This window comes from Fulmarus glacialis, unplaced genomic scaffold (assembly GCF_000690835.1).
Source record: "Fulmarus glacialis isolate BGI_N327 unplaced genomic scaffold, ASM69083v1 scaffold112, whole genome shotgun sequence".
NCBI classification, from domain to species: Eukaryota; Metazoa; Chordata; class Aves; order Procellariiformes; family Procellariidae; genus Fulmarus; species Fulmarus glacialis.
In genome coordinates, this window is record NW_009195681.1 from 8040 (window position 1) to 19960 (window position 11921).

Consider the following 11921-nt stretch of genomic DNA (forward strand, 5'->3'; position numbering starts at 1 on the left):
GCCTGCCTCTCCCCGGGGGCTCTCGGTGTGAGTGGGGCTGGGTTAGGGACTGAGGGTCTCTAAAAGCAGCACAAAGCCTGTAACCATGGGGGGCCGTTGCCTGGAGAAGTGTGCGGGGGTTTGGTGCAGGGGCCATGGTGATGGGCACCGGGGGATGAGACGTTAGGGTTCCCCTCAGAGGTGAGATGCTCCTGAGGTTTCTCCAGCCGTGGTCACTCCCCTCCCGCCTTCTTCCATGCCTTTGGTACCAAGAAGCTTTATTAATTGTGCTCCATCTCTACAGCAGCATATCCTGCAGCTACCCCCATCCTGAGGGCTGCCGCGCCGCCCCGGCGCCTGCTGTCCAACATCAGCACCATGAGACAGGCCTCCACCCAGGTGCCGCGCGTGCCCCCCCAGGCCCAGAGAGTGGGTGAGTGGGGGAAGGACCCACCTCGGACATTGCCATAGCGGCCGTGCATGGGAGAGGGTGCTTGCTGGGAGCTTTGGTCTGCCTCTCAAGATGGATCGGTTTGTGGGATTGCTCGTGGAGAAGTCTGGATGGTGCCTTCGGATGTGATGGGACTGGAGCAATGTCTGTAGTAAATAAGCGTGTAACTTCTGGGGAAGGTTGTGGTCTTTCAGGTAACGGGACAGGTCTCTGATATGTGGATTGGTCTTGTCGGCCACTGCTCCTTGAATACGTTCATTAAAGATGACAATGATGCAGCCATGACACCCTAGGCTTAGTGCTCAGACCGAGGTGGAGGTTGGGAAAGGACCTTGTGGGCAGAAGCAGGGGCTCTCACCGGCTCTAGCTGAGTCGCTGCCAAGGCCAAGCCTCCAGTAAAACAGGCTCGTGTTAGAGGTGTCTGGAGCTATGGCCTGAGAACCAGACCTTGCTGGCATCCCCAGTGCCTTGCTGTGCTGGGGCTGTCCCTGTGTCCCAGCGTGTCCCCTCCACCAGCACCAGGTGGCTGTGCTCCTGCAGGGCTGGCGGGGTGGTGACCGAGCTGCTGTCCTGCACACGGTGGCCAGAGCACTCCTCACCCCGAGAGTGCTTCAACCCCGTGTCTGTCCCACTACCCCTCTGCCTTTCATGTGAGTGAGGAAGAGGAGGATGCTCAGTGGGGCTTGCAGGGTAGCCCCCTCTGAGGCTCCTCTATGGACGGGCTTTGAGGAGAGGCTTAAGTAGCGGTGGGTGGAAGCTGCCCACTTGGTGAGTGGGTGAAGGTCTGATGTCCCCCAAAACATAGGACGAACTGGTGCGGCAGCATCTACTTACAACTCTCCCAGTTTCATGTGGAGTTAGCCCAAGGTCATCTTTGGTGTTGAGTGTCTTATTGCTGAAGCGAGCAGGGGGACCAGGAGGGCAGTCTTTGGCTTGTCACCTCTCCTTTAGCCCTTGTCCCCTCATTTCTCTGCCCTCACCTCCCTGCAGGAGGGGAGCCAGGGTGAGCTGGGGGACAGGGGCACTTGTCCTTGCAGCCCATCCTGCTCGGTGCTGTCCCCGTCCTCTGGCTGCTGATGCAGACGGGCATTTCTGGAGGAGAGACGACGAGGCGTAGGTGCCTTTGCAGCTCTCCTGCCCTCTGCACAAAATCAGAGCACCCCAGCCCAGCGGGCAGGATGGCAGTGCCCTGCCTGTCCCGGGGAAGCTGCCTTTGACCTGGGGGCTGCTTTGAGCCTGGAGGGGGATTTTTCAGGCCCTCTGGCTGAGCACACTGCCCTTGTGGCTCCAGCCTCCTCAGCACAGGCGTGTGTTTAACGGGCTCTTCCTTACAAATGTTCCTGTCCCCATTGCAGCCAACATCGGGACGCAGACGGTCAGCGCTCGGGTGCCTTCCTCGCCCACCCTGCCACGGGGTGCCCCACAGTACAAGTACTCCTCGGCCCTCAGGAACATCCAGTCGATGGGGCACGTGCCGCCCATGGTGGCCCCACAGGTAACTGCTCTGCGGGCTCCCGGCTTCAGCATGGCCACCGCAACATGCATCAGTCCCAGTCCTGCTCTGGGTTAATGCGACTGCTGACCCCAGGCAGCCCCATGGCTCTGTTTATGACTGGTACGGGGACCTTTCCCGGGGCCTGCTGGGGTAACTGGGGCTACAGATCCAGTAGCCACGCAGCTGTGATGTCTGGCTCCGGCTTGCCTGGAAGCTGGCGTTTGGATACAAACAGGCAATGCCAGAGTCTGCATCAGCAACCCTGAAGGGTGAAATGCCCCACTGTGTTCAGGGCTTAGCACCATTCCTGCAAGCCAGGTAACTCACACATTGCTTCCAGCCTTTGATTGCTGCTCTTCTCTGTTTTTTCTCCAGGTGGGAGAACCTGCTGTGCATGTCCAGGGGCAGGAGCCACTGACAGCATCCATGCTTGCAGCAGCCCCTCCTCAGGAGCAGAAGCAAATGATAGGTGGGTGTCACGGCTGCTCTGCTGGAGTAGGTCCAGCTGTGGGGCTGTGCGTGCATGTGAGGGCATGTGGACTTGCATGTACCAGGGAATAATTAGCTGCTAGGAGAAGCTGTAAGCCTTTGTGGGATTGCTCTGATATTATGCTGCTTTAAAAAAGAAAATAAAAAAAATCTGGGCTGTGTTGGAAGGGTATGGAAGCAGCAAAATCACTCCCTGTCTGTATTAGCTGCCTGGCAGTCAGATGGCATCTGGCGAAGCTCGGCAGGAGAGGCAGAGCTCCATCCTGCCCGTGATGCCAGGCTGCACCAGGGCATTTGTGATTCCCCTGAATTCTGAGCCATCCTGCATCGCTGCTTACAGGCACTGATGAACAGCTTGGTGGCCGTAAGGGTTAGGGTCAGCTCTGCTGCACAGTCCGTGGGCTTTGGGTGCTGTCTGGCGTCCCGCTGGTGGGATGGCTGGTGCCCGTGGCATGGGAGGGGATCGCTTGCCCTGCTGCAGGGAGGCTGCCCTACTCTGCCTGCCTTGGGGGCTTGGTTTGGCAAAAGCACAGCAGGTCATGGACCAGCTCTTCCCCCCATGGGAGGAAACTGCTCCTGCAGAAGTAGGCCCCTTCACGGGCACGCTGGTGGGCAGGCATGGGCAATGCTCACCATGCCACTGCCCTGCTCTCATGGAGGGTGCCTGCTGCTGTCTGACTTCACCCAGCAGCTTCCCTGCCTGCAGACACTGTTGCTGTGACATGCTGGAGTAGGTCTGCTTGTAAGCAGTGATTTTTCTACCACCATCACCACCCTTGTATACCTTTTCATTTGAAACGACAGAGCTGGGAGGGCAGAGGGCACTGGGTTTGAAAATGCTGAAGGTCTTGCATAGTGCTGATGTCTCCCCTGGTTTTTGGAGCAGGTGAGCGCCTCTACCCTCTGATCCACACGATGCATCCCTCGCTGGCCGGAAAGATCACTGGGATGCTGCTGGAGATAGACAACTCTGAGCTGCTGCTGCTCCTGGAGTCCCCCGACTCCCTGCGCTCCAAGGTAGGAGGCACTCGGTGCCCACACAAATCACATCGCAAAGGGCTAACTACCTGCTGCTGCAAGGAAAGGTGACCATGGTCCAGAAGAAGGACGTTGATAGCCATGGGAAGAGCAAGTAGCTGCTTTTTTTTAAGTGAAAAATGAGCAGAAAGGGCCTCGGGTTGATGGCTCTGCAGCCAGTGCCTGAATGCCTGCCTGCCTTCAGCAAAAGGGCCAAGTTCTGAGGTTTGGAGGTGGCTGGGAAGTGAGAGGGGAAAAGCAGGGTGGGTGTCCTTCCCCGGAAGGAGAGGGGGAAATGCTCTTTCCTGAGAATAGAAACCAGATAAATACTGCCTCTCTGAAGCATTTCTTCAGTTTCCTCCTTAATCCTGGTGAATATTTAGCGTTGGTTCCTATCAAAACAGTGGCAGTGAATTGACTGCATGTCCTTGTTGCTCCTTGGAGGCAGGATTCACTTTTACCCTTTCACTGACGTTTTTCCGAAGGAGCGTGGGCTCTGCGGGGTGGTGTCAGGCAGCTCCACCTACGGAGAAGTTTGATTTCTCTCCGGACAGTTCTGACTCCTATAGAAAGGAAGAGATGCCCCAGCATTTTCCAAGGGAAGAGACAGAAGAGGTCTGTGAGCTGATCAATCTCCTGCAGAAGCAGCAGACTTGGATTTTATAATTATTATTATTTAAGTCCTTTACCTCTTGGAAGTGGGTCTGTGCAGAGGCCAGATCGGGACCTGGAATATTGCATTTCTTGTGCAGTGTGCTCCTATGTTGGAGCAACTCAACTTCTCCCCTCCTTGTGCTCTCTGTTGTAAGATTGAGGAAGCGGTTGCTGTTCTCCAAGCGCACCAGGCTACTGAGACGTCGCACAAAAGCAGTGCTGCGGCGTTCCTGCAGTGACTGCGGGTAGGTGCAGGGAGCTGTCGCAAGTGTCGGTGTGTGCGTGGTGTGCTCAGGGTCTCTGGTTTCTGACTCTGAAATTGGGGATTGGATTTCTTGTCCAGATCAAGTATAGCTTGATGAGCAATGTAAGTATCTTTGACTGTAATATTCTACTACTTAAGTCACATCCTCCATTTTTCCAGACTTAATTGTTCTGCAGAGACATGGTTCTCTGTGGTTTTTCTGTGTTCACAAGGGCAATCACTGTGCAACCAGGAAGGAAGATAGGAAAGGACCTTGCTTTTCTGTAGGTCTAGTGGGGACTGGCACAATCTTTCCTGGGATTTCCCAGTGTTTTTTGCAGAACCTTGTCAGTAGGTACCCTATAAAATGTTGGTGGTCCTGTGTGGGCTTGATCAGGAGAGCTGGCTCTGCTGTGGAGGGTGGGACAGACCCATTAACAAGCAATTCAGACTTTCACATACCCCTTCGAAGATAGTATTTTCTTGACTTGTGATCGCAGGGAAGCTGTGGGTTAATGCAAGTTCAGGTGAATTCTTATCTGGATGAGATTGTTCCTTTAGCAGTTGAAAATTGCATATGTGGGTTCTTTGGGGTTTTTTTGTAGACTTCAGGACTGAGAGTGAGCCCTGAGAACACTGCCTTGGAAGAACAGCAGCAGCAATCCCACCGTGCTTTTGGAATCATGCCCGAACTGTGACCCTGGCTTGTCTTCAATGCTCCATCCTATTTTTTTGTGTGTATTGTACGCCTTGCAGAATTGCTTCCTCCTGCACCTGTAAAAAATCCCCATGTTAATTCTCTTCTGGCTACTGAAAGCATTTTGTGAAATGTAGTGTGGAACCCAGCCTGGTTCAGTTGTCCGGGAAATGACAAGTGCTGATGAATCATCATTTTTAGTGAATTTATTGGGTTCTGTAGTTTTATTTGTTCCTATAGCTGACACTAATAAAGAACTGATGCTTCCACCCCCAAAGCATGGGTTAGTTCCCTTTGCAGAAAGACAGCAAATACTTTTTCTGTTTCATGTGGGTGGAGGGATGGACTTAGGTCAGGCTGCTGTAATTAGTGTTTGAAGCTTGTGATGCTGGTGGGGCGGCAGTCCTGAGAGCTGGCAGGAAGGGACATATAGGATTAAATGAACAAATTGCCAACGAACAGGCTCTCCTGATCCTTTCTGACTCTGTAGGAGGATGGCTTTAAGCAAATTTCATACTATCTACCTGGATTTTATCCTTTCTAGCTAGCTGTTTTTAACTTCCTTTTTAAAAGGCATCTTCCTGTGGTTCTCATTTTGTAATGGACCTTGTATGCCTGCAGGAGTACTGGCACCGAGTGTCTTCTGCTGGTCACCGCACCGTGTGTGCGTGTGTCTGTGGTGCACAAGACCCAGCTTTTGAGGTATTGTGGAGTAGCTGTAAATCAAAAGCTGCTTCTCCAATGTGTGTTCCTGACCAGTGGTTTCAAGGAGTCATTGGTGGGCCCGAAAACATTCGTAACGGCATTGCATCCCGCTGGGACACTCCCTGCTCGCAGGAATAGCTGGGACCTGTTGTTACTGTGTTCTGCTCTCTTGGCCTCTTCCAGGGCACGTTGCTCTCGTCATCCTGGCTTTAATGCTCTGCTCTTCCTATCTAGGAAAGGAATTTCAGTCCCTAGAGGCTCCTTGGTACTCGAGACTGGCAATGTATTGACCTTACCTGACTGCTTCCTTGAGCTGACAGGAGCACACCTCCACCAGCACCACCTACCTTCTTTCTGCCCAACGTGTGTGCTGGTGTTACTGTCTCAATCTTCTTTCTGTGCTGTATCATACTCTCACTTCAGCTTGCTGCTGACTCATCCCTCCTACCTCTTGTTTTCCTCCCAGCATTTTAATAGAATCACTTACACTTGCTGCTGTGTGGTGTCTGCTCTGCTCAGCTGGGACTCGTTTTCTTTTTTTTTTTTGCCAATTCTTCCTCTGACCTTAAATATTTCTTTTCCTCATAGTGGATGCCTGAACTGTGCACTATTTGGGTATCTCCTTCTCAGCAAGATGCTTATAAAGGATTTTAATCCACTTAAATGAAGGTTCTGTATATTATTTCTCCTAAAGTGTAACTGGCTGGAAGCTTTTATGCTTTGTCTCTAGAGGAAAACTGTATATTTGCATGAGTGTAATGCATATAAGAAGCCAGAATAGAACTGTACAGGTAAACTTAATTCTGCTGTTGGCTAGCTTGTCTGCAACCTTTTTTCAGGTGTAACGGGCCAGTTCAGATGCGCCTGTGACACCGCCTACAATGCTAGATGGCTTGGCTTGAGAAGACAGCTGTAAAGCTAGAGGGAATGCAGAGTGGGGTCAAGGAACACAGGGACATCAGAATAGCCTAAAAAAGGATATGAACAAGGACCAGGGTCTTTCAAATGTTTATCAGAAAAGGTGAAGTTGGAGCTTGGATCCCCATGTATACTGGAGGATACTGGAAAGTTTTCGGAGTAGCTTCCTGGCTGAAATCCTCGGGGAAGTCTGAGGCTTTAGGGAATTGAGGCAGGAGCAGCAATGCAAATGTGAATCTGGAGTCTCTAGTCTGGAACGGTTGCTGTGGCTCTTGAAAAGGGTGGGTGAAGGTATGCTTCCGGCAAGGACTCTCCAGCTGCCCATGTGGACAGCACTATCTTTGCATGCCTGGGAAGTGTCCTGCACAGACAGCAGCACCATTGCTGGAAGAGAAGGGGACATAGGAGAAGAAGTGACCCTGGGCTTGAAGTAGTGCGTCTTGTTGCTGTGCTTGAGCTTTGTCTACCTGGTGGTATTGCTGGGGAAAGTCTTAGAGATAAGCTACACAAACAGCGAATGCTGCTGCTTAGAGGTGTTACAATGAATTGTAGTTGAACAGTGCAGGTATCTGCCACTCCAGATAAGAGCTATCCTTTTAAGAGCCCTGCTGTTAACTAAGCCAAGCCAGTTTTCCTCTGTATTCTGTGACCTTTCTTTGCTTATCTGTGTGCTGCTGGCCTGTGCTTCCCCACCCTGAAATCCATCACACTTACTTGCTAAAAGCTCAGGCAAGCACTGGTTGCAAGATCAAAGGAGCTGTGGGCTTAGAGGTGGGAGTGTAGTGAATGGAGCAATTTGTGTCCCTCAGGGAGGAGTTGTTTCAAGCCCTGGCCCATTACAGGTGATGGAGTACAGCCCTGGGACCTACAAAAAACTTAGTGTCAGGCTAAGGTACGAAATCTTTGTCTTTTAATGGCATTAAAGTGATGCCTGCTTTCTAAATTCAGTTCAGTGGGGTACCTGCCTGAAACCCTGACTGCTGAGAGAGGAGAGTAAGGTGGGAAACAAAGATATGGCCTAGCTTCTATCTCTTTGTCCTGTAAGCAATTGGCTCAGGTCTAGTGTTATCCAGCATCTTGACTTACTAGTTAAAGCACTCCACCCACGCACAGCGTACAAGGCTGAGCAATGTATTGTCACTGCCTGACAGCTGGCTTCCAAAGCAAGGCATTACACAGCAGCGGTTGAAGTCCTCTGACAAAAAGAGGGGACAGTATGAAGTGGTTAAAGTGGTTAAAAATCCATCACATAAAAAACACAGCTCTAAGGTGAAAATAAACATGGCTTTAATGAGAACTGGTTTTAACGGTTCATAGAATAACTCCAAATATCTCTTTACCTACAATTTTAAGTCAGTGCCGTCAATACCAGACAAGGAGAAGATCAAAAAATATAAACATGCATTGAAGTAGTAAGCCAAACCCCAGCTGGGATGTTACTGCGTATCCTCCTCCCTATAACACCCTGTAGCAACTGCTCCAAAAGGCACAGAGGAGCTAAAGTGGTTTTTAAAAAAACAAACCAAAAAACAACACAAAAAACAATTGTAAAATTCCCAAGCACCCAGAATCTGAAAGTAGTAGTGCACAGTGTAACAAGGCAGGTTTAACTTGCTGCTGTTTTCTTAAATGTGCAGAGTAATTAAAAATAAAAGAAAGCTGCTACTGTAAACACCTGCCCAGCCACACTAAGCAGCAGAAACTCAGCTGAGGGCCAGCAGGCATCAAGTGGGAGAGGGAACAAGCTTGGCCCTGGGCAAGTAACTGTGCCTCTGTTACAAGAATGGTATGTGGTGCCAGGGCTAACTGCAGCAGTTCCTGCAGCAACCTTATTTAAGTAATAGCAGCACAAATGCAGCAAAACTGTCACCTGAATAAGGACAAAAAAACCCCCTCTTTTTGTAGCTCTTCAGAAAGAGAACAGCCATTTCACATGCATCTTAGCCAACATGGAAAGAGTCCCTGAGGCCAATAGTTACAGGCAAGTGGATTTCAACCAGGGAAGTTAACCTATATGCCCCTCAGGGAGGGGCATTAAAACTTTCAATGATCTTAGAGCAAGATAATAGAGTTTGATACAGATTGTGTGTCTTAACATTCATTGTGCTGGCACAGAACCTGTTACATCTCAGCAGCAGTGGAAGATAGATTTCAATACCGATCCTGCATTAAGATTGGTCCCTATAACATCATCAGAAGGGAAAAAGCTTTCTTCTGCAGTGGAAAATAAAGCTTTCCTTGTTGCTTGGTTACCCTAGACTCTGTTCAGTTCTTGCAGTAATCTCAGTGCAGCTGTGTTCTTTGGTTCAGTTTTCAACAAGCTCTTGATATCGGCAATACTCGATTTGTAATCCTAGAAGGAGAATATTTTTTAAGTGTTAGTACATTGAAAACGCAGTCTAAGGCTCTTGCTGCAGAATTACCACCCTGCAACACAGCTAAGCCCATGACTCCCTCTGTATAATTGCTTAAGCACTGGCATCAATGTAGCTGTTCTAAACCACACTTAACTAGGGCTGAGAAGACAATTTCGTCACCCAGGTGGGTTCTGAGTCCAACACCAATGCAGTAAGTCTTCCAGTACTGCCTAGAGAATCTCTCACCAGACACGAAAAGATAAAGCTCAACACAACACGTAGCTGCTTCCAGCATCTCCAGAAACAGGACCTGAGAAACTCACGAGATCCAACCAGCAAATAGTGCTGTGAAAAAAAATCCCCCCAGTCCACACAGGTCTCAGCCATCTGATGGCAGATACTGTCTAGCACAGAAACATGGCATCTCTTGGCCTGATCATGCATTAACAGGCTTCTAGTCCTAGCCTAAAACTGTTCAAAAACTCCTGACTGACTTACCTTCAGTTCTTTAAGTGCCTGAGCACGCCTGTAGAGTGCCTTAATGTTTTTAGGATCTAACCTCAGAGCTTCCGTGCAGTCCTGTACAGCTTCCTTGTATTGCTTCAGAGTCAGGTAACAGAGAGCTCTGCAATACAATTACCTGGTTAGAGACCTTTGGCTAAAAGCAGCATTGACTGCTGCAAAATACACAGCAGATCTCAGCCAACCCCTATGCAGTACAAAGCTGGACTCCAAAACAGTCTTTAGCCTCATATGTTATGTAATCTTACTTCTTGAGCTCAAGTTTGTTTCAGTTAAAAGGGTGGAAAAAGGGAAACAGTTTTTCAGTCTGGAAAAAAAAGAGGATTTTTAGAGTAACCTACTCTAAAGCTAAGAACCTGCACTTCAAGGATGCAGGTTCCTAGCTATACCAGTCCAGAATATGCTCTGCTTGCTGCAGTTGCCTTACGAGTCTTTAAGTATAGCAGTCTGCAATTTGTAGTTCATGGGGCAGCAGACACTACTGAAAATAACAGAGTCCTGGCAGACAAGCATTAAAGGGAGAAATCCCTTACCAGCCCTAAGCTGAGTGTCTCCAAGGGTTTTTTGCAGTACCTGATCAAAGAACATTACACAAACTACAGGGAAGACTGCACTTGGGGTGAATTGGGGTGAACGTGTGGGTAGTTTTGTTTTATTCATTTGTTTGGAGCAAACATTAGACAGCTCTGTCAGAAGTACCACTGTGGCTTTTATAAAGAGCCAAGAGGTACTTGGGCAAAGAGCCGAGTAGTACCTGTTGGTGTAAGTCGCACATTCCTGGTTGAGCTTTAAACTCTCTGGGGTGAACGTGTAGGTAGTTTTGTTTTATTCATTTGTTTGGGAGCAAACATTAGACAGCTCTGTCAGAAGTACCACTGTGGCTTTTATAAAGGGCCAAGAGGTACTTGGGCAAAGAGCCGAGTAGTACCTGTTGGTGTAAGTCGCACATTCCTGGTTGAGCTTTAAACTCTCACTGTACTTCTCAACTGCTTTTTTATGGTTTCCTTTCTTTACAAGTTCATTTCCTTCTTCCTTCAGAGTTCGAGCTCTCTCCATGCCAGCAGCAGTCTGGTCTGGAAACAGCGTGAAAGAATACAGAACGCTCTAAAACTGACAAGATCAGCGCAGCCTCTCAGAAAGCAAATATCCCCGTGCCAGAGGTGAGACACAGAGACATCAAAGGATCCAGAATCAACCAAAAAGACTGTGGCAGAACCAGGGCCCAGTTTCTCCAAGCCTTAGCCCCAGCTGCAGACACACCAAGCAGGCGTGGCAGCTGCCTTGTTCATCACCCTTCTGAGCTAAGGGCTCTGTGCCCGGCTGAAGGGCACGCTCTCACCTGGTCCTCCCTGCGGTGCAGCTGCAGGAGGAGTGTTCTCCCTGGGGGCTCCGGCAGAAGGAACGCTCCACCTCGTCTGGGCAGAAACGGGGACTGTGGGGATTGGCGGGAGCTTCTGGCGCCAGTTCACGCCATCCTTCTCCAGCAGGGCTTTAGTCATCCTGGAAGAGAGAGCTGGCAGTCACCCCGTCTGTTGGCTGGACGGGCCATGCAGTAGCCAGTAGGGTCACTTTTTAACCTGGCTCGTGTATCGAGGACAGCATCTCTCCACTAACCCCTTTACATGCATCTAAACTAAGTTCCTTCTACAGGACATTAATGAAAGGAGCTTCTTCATGTCAGCAGGGCTAAAAATACCACAGGACGAAGGCTGGACCTGTCAGTGCTCAGCTGAGCAAGAGATGTGCGTGTCACCCCTCAGCCTGGCAACTGATGAAGTGAAGCAGACAGCTCCAGGAAGAGAAAAGGACTACGGCTCCCTGTAAACCCAGTCAGCACAGGGAGGCTTAATGGACAGGGTACTGGAACCCGTGGTCTATTATTTGTTTTAAAATAGGCACTGAGCAAAGCAGGAACAGTCCCAGGGAATTCATGCCCTCAACCAGCATCTCGAAAGGAACTAAGGGTGCTAGCAGACAAAGGGAGCACAGCCAGGCCTGCGCCTTGTGCGAAGCATCAGAGGCCTCGGTTGCTTCATCCCTATGCTCGGGACACGGCTGCAGAAACAAAGCAAGACTCGCAGAGGCGGCTAACCAAGCTGCTGTATTCCCAAGCCTTTCGGTATTACCGGTGCCCTGTTACCTGTTGTGTGGTGTTACCTGTTGACGCCGTCGTGTGCCGCCTGTATGGCGCAGTCCACCTGCAGCACGGTCTTGTAGTCCACGTAGGCCAGCTGGTACCGCTCCAGGGCCTCGTAGGCCGCGGCCCGCCTGAGGAGGGGCTTGATCCCAAAAGGGACCAGGTCGAGGGCCCTGCGACAGAGGGGAGAGAGCCGGCCGGGGCGGTTTGGGAGGGCGGGCGGCCTCGGGCAGGGCCGCGGAGCCCTGTCACGGCC

At 50.5% G+C, this 11921-nt stretch overlaps 2 protein-coding genes across 2 annotated transcripts in view; one reads left to right on the forward strand and one right to left on the reverse strand.

The window, feature by feature from the left end:
* The window catches only part of LOC104084345 (embryonic polyadenylate-binding protein-like), an 11268-nt gene extending 6944 nt beyond the window's left edge, over positions 1-4324 (forward strand). Inside the window, 5 exon segments of the mRNA XM_009588148.1 lie at positions 287-412; positions 1786-1896; positions 2278-2394; positions 3301-3431; positions 4241-4324. Of these exon segments, the coding sequence (XP_009586443.1) occupies positions 287-412; positions 1786-1896; positions 2278-2394; positions 3301-3431; positions 4241-4324 (569 nt within the window).
* A 4579-nt stretch (positions 4325-8903) lies between these two features.
* TOMM34 (translocase of outer mitochondrial membrane 34) lies at positions 8904-11838 on the reverse strand (the record flags this gene model as incomplete). The annotated part of the gene is made up of 5 exons (XM_009588149.1): positions 8904-9002; positions 9505-9631; positions 10457-10601; positions 10868-11028; positions 11686-11838. Coding segments are annotated over 5 exons (685 nt in total), but the record flags the coding sequence as incomplete, so codon positions are not given.
* Positions 11839-11921: the final 83 nt, after the last annotated feature.